The 13,005-nt window shown below is 43.6% G+C and overlaps 1 protein-coding gene across 9 annotated transcripts in view; it reads right to left on the minus strand.

Annotated features, from left to right (window-relative positions):
• fam135a (family with sequence similarity 135 member A) overlaps positions 1-13,005 on the minus strand; it is a 228,239-nt gene that overhangs the window by 126,927 nt on the left and 88,307 nt on the right. For 8 of the 9 annotated variants that reach the window (XR_005461064.1, XR_005461066.1, XR_005461065.1 and 5 more), the window contains one exon: positions 9,255-9,394. The exons of the other annotated variant lie outside the window; for it this stretch is intronic. Coding sequence is in view for 5 of the 8 variants with exons in the window: in XM_038800680.1 (XP_038656608.1) it covers positions 9,255-9,394 (140 nt within the window). In the remaining 3 variants the exon portion in view is untranslated. The remainder of the gene's footprint in view (positions 1-9,254; positions 9,395-13,005) is intronic. 9 annotated transcript variants of the gene reach the window in all.

Consider the following 13,005-nt stretch of genomic DNA (forward strand, 5'->3'; position numbering starts at 1 on the left):
CCATCGATACCAGGACCGTGAAAGGATCTTGCCGTGGGCACAGCAAACAAAAGCAAGCATCTGGAAAGGATATACAATCAGAATTTACCAGCACATTGGAGCAGAACCAATCCGGGAAAATTGACCTTGTACAATAAATGGGTACATTTCGGTTTGCTGTTCCCGGCCAAGCTCTGGGTCACATATCAAAAGGAGGAGCATGACTTCAACTGTCCAGAGCTAGCGAATGAGTTCATCAGAATCAATAGCCTGGGCAAGGGACAGGAACCGCAATGAAAACAGGGACAGAAGGGGGAAGGAGGTGGAATAGGAGAAAAACGGACACAAAAGGGAACGGAGAACGGAAAATGAGCTGAATATCGTACAGGCCTTGGCAGGGAAGGAACAAGCTGAGGAAACAAGGAGCCACTTTGGAGGATCCTTGGACAAAGGGAAACCCCGGAGGGCAGAGGCGTACCCACGTGGCGTACACATTGTTGGCAGCCATGTTGGGTGCTATCATAATATCCACTCATATATATATATATATATATATATATATATAAAATGAGATGCAGACAGGCAGTGATTGACACATAGGATGACCAGTAAGCATACAACACAGTACAGCCAATCACCAGACCGGACACTACCACTATAAAGCCAGAGGGCACTAGGTTTGCCGCTCCCTCGGGACCCAGCTACTGAGACAGTCAGAGTCCACTAGCTAGCAAGTGCAAACACCATGCGGTAGCTAGTAAGTCTGGTCAGGCTACTACAAGGTCACCAGTCAGATCAGTATAGTGTCGACCCACAGCTGAATATGTATAGCAGTTCTGTAGTTGAATAAAACAGTGTTGGATCTTCTCCAGTGTTAGACGTCTGTTTCTAACTTCCCTGCATCGAGTGCAGTCCACATCGAACCAACCTGCTTAACGTATCAGGTGACGCCTGGCCAAAGGTAAACCCTGGAGTGCAGGGGCCCGACCACATGGTGACAACGGCAACGATAGCCATTTAGGAAAGGCCCCCAACAAAGGGAAACCCCGAAGTGCAAGGGCGCATCCACAAGGAAGGCATGGTTGATCCCGCAGGGGGGGCGGAACTCCCTCCACCGGGATTGTCGCCTGGAACATTAGGGGACTTAATGCCCGAGTGAAAAGATCCAGAGTCTTCGCCCATCTGAGAAGTCTGAAAGCTGACATAGTCTTCCTACAGGAAACACACCAAAGGGGGAAGGACCGACTGCGGGTAAGAAAGGGCTAGGTGGAAGAGACGTATCACTGGTATTACGGGACAAGGGCTAAGGGAGTAGCCATATTGATTAAAAGCAAATTACTGCGGATCCTGGAATCTGAAACCAAAGAGAAAATGCTGGAAAAGGTCTGGCAGCATTTGTAGGGAGAGAAAAGAGCTAACGTGTCGAGTCCAAATGACCCTTTGTCAAAGCCATATTGATTAGTAAGAGGACAAGGTTCAAGGCAACAAGGACAGTCACAGACCAAGGGGGTACAGTACGTCATGGTCAGTGGTGTCCTAGACGGGGCACCATTAGTACTGGTTAACATGTACGCACCCAACTGGGACGACACAGGCTTCATAAAAAAGACTATGGCGAGAATCCACGACAATGACACGCACCGACTGATCACCCATTGACAGACCGATCGAGCCCCAGATTGGGGAAAAGGATGGGCATGGCCAGTGAGCTGACAACATTCATGGAGCAGATGAGGGCAGCGGACTCAGATGAGTGCAGTTGCTACAACCCTCGAGAAGGAATTCTCGAAAATAGACTTCTTTGCAGTGGACGCAGAAAAGGCTTTCGATCGAGTCGAATAGAAGTACCTCATTAAGGCACTGGAGAGGTTTGGGCTAGAGACAGGATTCACCTCATGGGTGAAACTCCTGTACAAGGCCCCCATGGCTAGCGTTCGGGCCAAAACCACCAGCTCAGAATACTTCCAATTGCACAGAGGCACAAGGCAGGGATGCCCACTGGCGATTGCTCTGCGAGATGCAAAAAGTTGGAAGGATATACAAAGAGGAGGCAGAGATGAGAGTAAGCCTGGTCAGGCTACTACAAGGTCACCAGTCAGGATGTCCTTGACCTTCTCCTTTACATCTCACAGAACGGCCTGAAAACAATCATGCAGCTTCTGAGAGAGATCGGAGCCTTCTTGGACTACAAAGTCAACCTGGACAAGAGCGAGGCATTCCCGGTGAACCTGAACAGTGGAGGTACAGAGCTGGAGGGTCTACTATTCAAACTAGCCCAAAACAAATTCCGCTACCTGGGGATACAGATAACCCATGACAGGACATGGATCCACAAGTGGAACCTGACCATTCAGGTGGAGGAAGTAAAAAAGGACCTACAGAGCTGGAATACATTCCCGCTAACACTGGCGGGGAGAGTGCAGACATTCAAAATGAACACACTACCAAGGTTTCTCTTTCTGGTGAGATCCATACCGATCTTCATCCCCAAGGCCTATTTCCACAAAGTAGACAAAATTATTATGGTGTTTGTGCATGTGGGGGAGGGGAGAGCGGAATGGGGGGTAAGAACCAGAGGATCCCTATGTCAATACTGCAAGGGAAAAAAAACATGGCCGATCTAGCCTTACCGAACCTACAGTACTACCACTGGGCGGCCACAGCCGAGGGGGTGAGGGGATGGATACGAGAACCAAGCATGGAATGGGTGAGGCTGGGGTCCTTCTGCAAGGGAATGACCCTCCGAGCACTCGCCACGGCAGCGCTCCGATCCCCCCCAAAGCACACACATCCTGCCCAGTGGTGGTAGCCACATTGAAGATGTGGAATCAAATGGGGCAACATTTTGGCCAAACTGAGATGTCCTTCATGTCCCCTATTTGTGGCAACCCCAAATTCCCACTGGCCATGCTCAACGCCACCTTTAAAAAGTGGAGACAGGACAGGAGGATGTTAGCGGTTAGGGACCTCTACATAGGGGACAGACCTGCGACCTTAAACAAACTGACAGAGCGCCTGGACCAACCGACAAGACAGGAGTTGAGGCACCTCCAAATTAAACACTTTCTCTGTAAGGAGAAGGTACCTCAGGGCCCCGAAAGACACTATCCTGTAGGAGCTAATCAACACAGACAATAAGGAGGGGAGGAACTGTGGGAACATATACGGACGGTTACTGGATAGGGCAAGACTATCACAGGACAAAACTAGACAGAAATGGGAGGATGAACTGGGGACAGAAGTGGGTTGGGGACTCTGGAGCGAAGCACTAGGCAGGGCTCACTCCACCACCTCCTCTGCTAGGCTTAGACTTATGCAGTTTAAAGTAGTGCACAGAGCCCACCTGACTAGAACCCGAATGAGCAGGTGCTTCCCGGAATTCACCTGAGGAAGAAGCAGTGCTCGGAAAGCTAGTGATTTGAAACAAACCTGTTGGACTTTAACCTGGTGTGGTAAGACTTCTTACTGTACAATTGGGGTGTTATCGCAAACAAGTCAACTCAAAAATCTTAATTCAAATAAATCTTTGTTGTAACAACCTTAAGCACGAACAGTCTATTTAACACTTTCTTTTTATTAATTATGAACTCTTCTGGAGACAAAGTTTTCTCATCGGTCTCCATAGCCTGGGTAGCATCTACCTCCTTAGTAAAGGCAGGTGCAAAGTATTTATTTAAAACCTCAGCCAGGCCCCCTGCCTCCAAGTGCAAGTTCCCTTTTTGGTGACTAATTGGCCCTACCCCTTTTCCTGGCTGAACTTTTTGTGAACTCAGCTCCGCTTGCCCACCCGCTCACCATACCCCTTAATTCCTTTACTGTTCAAAAATCTATCTATCTTTGCCTTAAAGACATTTAACGAGGTAGCCTCACCTGCTTCACTGGACACAAAGTTCCTCCTCAACTCAGTCCTAAATCTTCTCCCCCTTAATTTAAGGCTATGCCCCCTAGTTCTAGTGCTTCCTTCTGCACTGTAGGAGTTCCATGGTTCTAACATTGTCCCTGGCCAACCCACCAACTGCCAGTTAGCCAATTGAATCTACGTCCTCCAAAAACCGGTTCCTAAGATTCACTCAGCACCAACAAGTCTGTTTTTCCTCTCCAAAACACAATGTCCTGACAAGCAGGCTACTTCAGCTTAAGTCTTCTAATTAAAAACACATTCTGTTTATGGGTCAATGGATAAAAAATAATAAAATAAATCAGGAGCAAAGGAAATAAACAGGAAAGATTCTTACCAAGGCTAAGTTAGACAGATTTTTGATCGAGAAGAGGGTCAAAGATCGGGGGGGCAGGCTGAAATGCAGAGTAAATGGCATATCAGGTCCATGATCTCATTGAACGGCGGTGCAAGCTCAATAGGTGGACTGGCCTACTCCTATTTCTTAAGATCTTAAGACATTCCAATCTGCTTCCACTGGCCTTTCTGATATTGCATTTCAGATATTAATTACCCTGTGTAAAGCTGTTCTCCTCATTTAACATCCATTCCTTGGTTATTGATCCTCCTGCCAATGTCTAATCTATCAAAGCCCTTATCATTTTGAACACCTCTATTAAATCTTCCTTGAGCTTTCTTTGTTCTAATGAAATCAACCATCTCTCCAGATACCATTTTGGTACCATTCTAGTAAATCCCGTTTGCACCCTCTTCATGGTTTTGACATCCTTCCAAAAGTGTGATGCCCAGGATTGGACATCTTTCTCAAGCTGAGACCTAACCAGTAATTTGGAACGGCTTAGTAGACTTAGTTCATTTTGTATTTTAAAAACTCAAGAATCCCACATGCTTTCTTAACCATCTTTTCAATTTGCCCTGCCACCCAGGAATTTTGAACATGCACCTCCCAGGTTTAGATTATACTACGCTCCCATATTGTCCCTCTTAAAGTGCATTACTTTACATTAAATCATATTAAATTGCATCTACCATGTTGTTGCCCCATCTTATCAGTCTACGTCCTCCTTAAATCTGATACTATACTTGTTACTATTTAATATGTTTGTTACTATTTAATATGTTGCCAAGTTTTGGATCATCCGCATACTTTTAAACTGTACTCCCCAAACCATCACTGCACAAAAGCAACATGGCCACTACCTGTCCCTAGGACAGTTCTTCAAACTTTTTTCTGGGAACTACTTTTGCCAACTGGTCAACATTCACAACCCACACCTCCCAACCTTCGAGACCCACACCCGCCAACCTTCATCTTTATGAAACCGAAAAATCCAACCTCACATGAAGGGCAATTGCAACAAAATGCACGTTTTACTCAGCACTGGATACTACTGGGAGATGCTGGACCAGAATGATGACAGCCTCATGGGCTTTTGGCATGTTTTTAATGTGGTGCTACAGGTCAGCTACCGCAGCATAGTCTTTTAATTTGGAGTCAGCTCTAAGTTAATAACTGACTTTTGGGTCTTAACCTCAAAAGGAATTTTTTACCCATCACTACTCTTTCAAAATCTGAAACTTCTCTCAGTTTTCAGTACTTCCCTGTGTATAACACGCATGGGCCTTGCATCCTTATTTGCAATGGCACAATTGACAAAACCATACATCAAATCATCTTATAGTGATTTATTTCAGAGTTAAGTTTCTTCTTTCTAGGCTATTAATTAGAGGCCCTGAGCTCCATACAGAGTTAACACTCGCACTGCTTTGTCCTGCCTTAGACTCTCCATGGCAGCTATCTTCAGCAGATTCTGTTGAGATCCTGTCCAATCGGTAAACTGCCTATTTGTGGCTCTGACCATCTCTTACTTTCAAGAAAACCATTCATCTTCACAGTTGACTTGCCTTGCAAGCCAGCAGCTGGGAAAATGGAAGCAACACTGCTCCATGATTTGGTGCCAAAAGCATGTACCTGGATAAAAACTTGACCTGCTCTCTGGCTGGTTCAGGGCAGAAGACTCCACACAGCCTCATTTATTTCCATTTAAAAGGTGGCAACGGCCACCGTTCTCGATGTAAAAGCCTGTAACGGCTGTTGGGCGTTTCTCCTGCGATCAAGTCCATCGCGGGAACGGTGTGACTGTTGCTCCGTGACCCTCCCAACACCCGTCCGCAACCCACGATGTTCACTTTGAAAAATCCTGCACTAGGACACTGTGCTGGATATGTCTCTCCAGTCAAAAGCAGTTTGAGCACCACCCTCTGCCTCCTGTCACTTAGCCAACTGTATACCTAAGTTACCATTGTCCCTTAAATCCCGCCTGCTTCTATTTTCCAAATGACTTTGTTACTGTTGGAAAAAAGAGATCTTTTTATCTTACACTCATCTCAAATCTCACACTCCTCTCAAATCTCAGAGAACAATTATACTGCACGAGAGGAGGGTGCTGGTTGGTCAAATGACCTTCAATTGGTAGAGGCATTGCCATGAGAATGCAGCATGGAACAATTAACAGGGAACAGCAGTTGCCAAGCGATCAATCACTACTGAAGCGAGATTGTAGTCCAGTCGAAGGCTTTAATGAACAAGTAGTTACCCCAGCAGCTCCGGTACAGAATGACTGCTGTGGGTGAAACACAGACTCTTACGCTCCGCCTGCTGGGCGGAACCAGCAGGCGGGTTCTACCACTCATACTACAGTATAAGGTACATCCCACCTAGGTACCGCGATAACCCTAATATAGCCTACCACACCAAGCTTTTGCTTAAATTCAAATCAAGCAAGTCACCTGATTGGTAATGGATTTGCCGTGAGGAATGAAGCAGAGAATGACTATCCCCAAGCCTTTGTTTAAAACATGCAATGTGTGGACATGTTCTTTTTGTTTGCAAATGTCCATAGCTTCACGCACATGCAAGTAAACCACACTGCGAGCCTGACTGATTATTTTAAAGTGGTTGTTAGCGTAATTCTTAAAACAATCGGGATTGTTTAATAAGTGTTCCCAATCACGGAATCACATCTAATGCTGGACATTATGCTTTGAGTTTTGCAAGCACAGGCTAGTTGAACATAGTAATTTGCCTGTTGAGAACAGATGAAGTAACATGTTGTTTAATACGATCCACCAGTGATTTGGACATACGGTCTCTACACTCGGCATCACACCAGCACTGAAATTCATATAACCTCATTAATAATTTCTGTACTAGGCAGAATGTCTTCATGGTTTGACGGCAGCACCTGGATGGTGGAGAATACCACTCGTGCTGCTACTGTATAGTAGCAGTGTGGAATGGCTGTCCTCACTTTTGGGACACTTTACCCATCCAGGGTAAGCTGGGCACTTAACAGGACCAAATGTGGTGGCCCTTGACCCATTCATCAGTTTGCATGATATACAACGAGCAACAATCTGATCATGATAGCCATCACCCTGCAGAATAGCATGTTTGATTGCTCCATTTCAAAGGAGAATTTCAGCACAGGATGGAGCCCATTATATTGTGGAACATTTGTACATGCAGCTGCAGATTCAAATATAGTAAACATATGTACATAACAGAAATATGCAAGGGTTAATTCGGAGTCATTCCATCAAAGGTGTGTTTCATGTGGAAACCGATGGAGATGTTAATGCGAGCTGGACTTAGAATGGATGCCATGGAAATGTTATCTATTTGGGCATACATGGTGGGTCCTTAAACTGAACTCAACTGAGCAAGTTGCTGAGTTCATAATACAGGTCACACAAGGTGTGTGTGTGTGTGTGTGTGTGTGTGTGTGTGTGTGTGTGCGTGTGTGCTTTTGTGCGTGTGTGCGTGTGTGTGTGGGGGGGGGGGGGGGGGGCGGTCTAGACCACCATGATATTGTGACCCAGTGGAACATTAGGTAATTGGCTAGCAAAGTCAAATGAGCCCATGTACATGGCATTGCTATCGATGTGCACGTCCTACATGGGCTTCACAAATGTGGAAATTCCTTCACTGCTATGTGGAAAACCTGCTTAGAACTGATTGACTGATTATAGAAACGTGCTCAATCATTTGGCCAATTCATGTTGTGCAAAACCAGCATAGATACGACAGGGCATAGAGGGACACCATTTTTGTCCGTCTTGAGCAGTTCATGCTTCTGTGAATACAACGAGCCTTCAGGACAAATTCCAGCATATACACAACCCGGCATCTTGTTCTGCTTATGCAAGTCCAACAGGCATTTTTGTAACTTGCTTTTGAGCAGGGCTGAGCAGTCATGCCTAGCGACGTGTCCAATAGATATGAATTTGGACCCATCATTATAAACAGTGTGCAATTTATCAATGTAGTCACGCTTGTTCATGAGGATTATTCCAGTCCCTTTGTCAAGATTATAGATGGATTGGCCTTGAGGTCTGGCAACGTTACCAGATATTTTTGCTGCATGTAAAAATCGGCCAAGTCAATGAGTATCCTGCAATATGTATGCACTAGGTCAGCTAGACAGGCTTTCAAGGATTCAGCATTTTCAGTGGACGCTGGTTTGTGGCAGGATAGCCAAGAATAGAGGAGCTTAAACTCAGAAAATATCTCTTCCCGTTTGATGTGGGATAAATGTACATCAAAATTGAAGATACGTGCGAAAACAAATTTCTCTCCTTCAGAGAGATTTATTATGCATTTGGCAGCATCATTAATTGCACTGCCAAGCCACCTCTGCTTCAGTGAGTTTATAGTCCAAGCATGTTTCAAGTGGTATTCTTTATGATGCAGTCATTTATTGAAGCAAAATAGTGCCACAAATTGATAAATGAAATAAATTTGGTATGGTACTTTATTTAATGTATTTTAAAGTCCACTTATATATCATCCGCTGCACTACTTTCTGCAACTTCTCTGTTTATCAATTAATTCAATCAGGAAGCCAAAACATGATTTGAACAAATCTACCCTTATTAACCAAGATTTTTCCAGGTGATAATTTATTTATCCATAGCCATTGTCTGCAGCTGGCCATGCCAATGTGCTCACATCCCACGAACAAATACATGTTAGATTAACTAGCCTCTAGTCATCTGATTTTCTCCCTCCTCTCCCCTTTATTTAGCCCCTAGATCTTAGCCATTTTGGCATTTTCTCAGGCATATCCTCCTTTAACTTCATACCCTACTTAAAACCCACTCTATGAGCAAGGTTTCCATCACCTTCATCGTGTCGGTTTCTTGCATGTAACTCCATCGGATGATTTTCTACATTAAAGGACTTTATTAATAAAGTTGTTGTTGTTTTTGGATAACAACATGAATCAAGCTTAAAATACTTTACTTTATCCAATGTTAGTTAATTTAAATTTAACAAAAATGTTAAAGTAGAATCTGAAGTTAAATTCTTTTTTACCTTCTTGCTATCAAGCAACATTTTAACTTTGAGGAGTAACACGTCATTAACCATGATCTCTTCATTTTTATAAAGAATCTGAAAGGTTTTACTGCAGACTGTACAATCATGGGCAGCAGGGGGAAAGGCGAGTTCAGAACCTAATAAAGGAAAATAAAAAGTAGCACAGAATAAATATAACAATTCTTAGTATCACATGAAATAAACATTGGTATTTATTATTTATTTAACAGAAATCTCAAGTTAATTTTGCTATTTTGAAACAGCATAATATGCCACAATCGCTTAAACATCTGTGCTCACATGCAATGGTGCAATGAATTTCTTTGGAAGGCTGTATTGCTTTCAATATGGATAAACAAAGCAGCCATTTTGGGACTTAATAATCTCCCTCAGCGGTCGTGAGGTGGATGACCAGACAATCATGAACCAGCATATAAATAGTGAGCAGTTAGTAATAGCTGGGATGGGACAAAGAGGAGAGGCACCTTTGGCATTGTTTTTACTAGAAAGAGGACACTAGCAAAATATAGGTAGAAATAGATATAGATATAGAGGCAATAATGGGGTGAAAATTAATAGGCAGGATGTATGGGAACGACGGGCTGTACTTAGGTGGTTAAGTCACCAGTTCCAGATGGCTTGCCTCCCAGGATGCTAAAGGGAAGCAGCCTGGGATAGGAGATAGCAGAAATGTTTGCCACAGGCTTCAATTGGTGCAGGGGCCAGAGAATAGAAATCTGGCAAATGTGACACCATTCGTCAAGAAAGGTTGAGGGCATTTCTAACAATCGCAGGTTGGTCAGTTTAACATCTATGTTAAGGTTTTGGGAACAATAACGAAGGAGAAAATTAAAGGTGGTGGAGGTGGGTACAATCAATCAGTGATTTCAAAAGAAAATTTAAAAAGTACTTCAGGGAACATTTACAGGACTAAGGGAATACAGCAGAGGAACATGATTGACTGATTATTCTTCAGAGAACATTAATTCAGTGGGCTGAATGGCCTCCTTCTGTGTCATTTTGAGTATTACTCTATGACAATTTGTGTTTCTTTTGGGGGGTGAATTACTTAGGCAAGACTGAAATTCAGGGCATCAGAAATAAATCTTCCTCTTGTGCTTCCTCATCCTCTGAATCTTTGATATCCATTTCAACATGAGGCACATAGGGACACGTAAATGGTTTAATATCTGATAGTTAAAATTATTTATGGAAATGTATTTTTTTGCAAATACATAAACAAGATGAACAGCTTGAAAACTTGAACTGAGAAAAATAGCTAAATCAACGTAGACTTGATGGAACATTAAGTTCAAGTTTCAAATCAAAGGTGTGCACAATAGGAAAGTAATGCTTTAACTGTACTCTACTGAACATGTCTGATGTCATGATTTTTCACAGGTTTCAGTGGTCTGGAGACTAGTTAATTTGGCCCATTATTTTTCCCTCCTGCACAGAATCATGAATGATATGCAGACTGCACTAATCTTCAAGAAACATAACCCTCACTGGACTACACTTAGCTATTTGAAGACCTAAATACCAATAGTTTATATTCCTTATTCTGTAAATCATTTAACGGCCTTCGAAACAGCAAACTTTAGAGGGGGGAGGGGTGATGAGAATATCACTTTGGTACAATGGGGTAAACTCAATCATTCAAATAGCTCAGAATACTGCCCATGCAATATTCTTTCTTCCCCCCTCTCCACTCAACTGAATGATATGAAAGTCAACACAAAAAAGCTTTACAATTATATAATAATCTTTTGTGTCTGAAGTAGGCTTACATTAACACTGCAATGATGTTACTGTCAAAATCCCCTAGTCACCACATTCCAGCGTCTATTCGAGTACACGGAGGGAGAATTCAGAATGTCCAAATCACCCAACAAGCACGTCTTTCGGGACTTATGGGAGGAAACCGGAGCTCCCGGAGAAAACCCACGGGGAGAATGTGCAGACTCCGCACAGACAGTGACTCGAGCAGGAATCAAACCTGGGACCTTGGCGCTGTGAAACAACAGTGCTAACCAGAAAAACAAAGCGGCTATAACAATCTGAGCCTCTTGAAAACTAACAATCACATCATGAATAATAAGGAAATAATGGACATGCTTAATAATTATTTTTTCTAGTGTTTCCAGAAGAGAATGAGTTTGGCATTCTGGAAATCCCGCGGAAACTAAAATTGAACCATAGGCAGGTATTCACCAAAAGTAACAAGAGCTGAGGTCACTCACCCTGACCTCATTACGGCCTTGGTCCAAACATGGATAGAAGAGCTAAACCCAAGAGATGAGGTGAAAGAGACTGCTCGTGACATTAAGGCCTCATTTGACCAGGTGTGGAGTTAAGGATCCCTAGCAAAAGCGAAGGTGATGGGTATCAGGGGGAAAAATCTCCATTGGTTGGAGTCATAACACAGAGGAAAACAGTTGTGGTTGTTGGAAGTCAATCATTCAACCCAGGGGTGTCGCTGCAGGAGTCCCGTAGGGTAATGTATTAGGCCAACCATCTTAAGCTGTTTCAATGACCTCTCCTCCATCACAGGGTCAGAAGTGGGGAAGATTGCATAATGTTCAGTATCATTATACGAGTCTTTGTATACTGAAGCAGACCACATCCATACACATGACTACGCCATTATTCAGGCTTGGGTTGATAAGTGACAAGTGACATTCACACCACACAAGTGCAATGACCATCTCCAACAAGAGACAATCTAACCATCACTCCTTGATATTCAGTGGCATTACCACCTCTGAATCTCTCACCATCATCCTGGAAGTTACCACTGACCAGAAACTGAACTAGGCCAGCTATATGAATACTGTGGCTACAAGGGTAGTTCAGAGGCTGGGAATTAAGTGAATGACTCACCTCCAGACTCCCCAAAGCCCATCTACCATCTACAAGGCACAGGTCAGGAGTTTCATGAAATACTTTCCACTTTCCTAGATTAGTGCAGCTCCAAAAACACTCAAGAAGCTTGACACTATCTAAGGCAAAGCAGTCTGCTTGATTGGCATCTCCATCCATCATCAATATTTACTCACTCCACCACCATTGCACAGTGGCAGCAGTGTGCACGATATACAAGATGCACTGCAGTAGCTCACCAAAACTACTTTGGCAGGATCTTCCAAACGCAGGATATCTACCACCTGGAAGGACAAGGGCAGCAGATGCAAGTAAACATTATAAGGATTCTCCGGTTTAATCCCTTTCCCCCTTTTAATTTCCTTGAACCGGCTTGCTATTGCCATTTTTGTCCATGGACGGTTAATGCTTTTAAGAGCAAGCAGCTGACCTTTAATTTAAAAACAGGAAACTCCAGCAGGATGTGCTGTTTGGTCTGACATCAGTGATGACCCGGATTGATTGGCTTGACAAGTTTAGATATGGTAAATAAGAACTGTTCCTACTTGATGATGGTACAAGGACTAGAGGACACAGTTTTAAAATTTGGGGCAAGATATATGGAGGGGTGGTGGTGTGTGAGGAAGAATTTTGCGCAGTGAGTGGTAAATGTGAAACTCGCTGCCTATGTGGGTGATGGAAACAGAGACAATAAATGATTTTAATGGAAATTAGATAACGACTTGAGGAAAATAAACTTTCTGCAGCGCTGTGGGGACAGAGCAGGCAGATGAGACGGACTGGACTGCTCTTTAGATTGCCAACACAGGATTGAATAATAATCTCGGTCTTAATGACTAGCATTAGACCATAAGATATAATAATA

Source organism: Scyliorhinus canicula, chromosome 6 (genome assembly GCF_902713615.1).
Source record: "Scyliorhinus canicula chromosome 6, sScyCan1.1, whole genome shotgun sequence".
Lineage (NCBI taxonomy): Eukaryota > Metazoa > Chordata > Chondrichthyes > Carcharhiniformes > Scyliorhinidae > Scyliorhinus > Scyliorhinus canicula.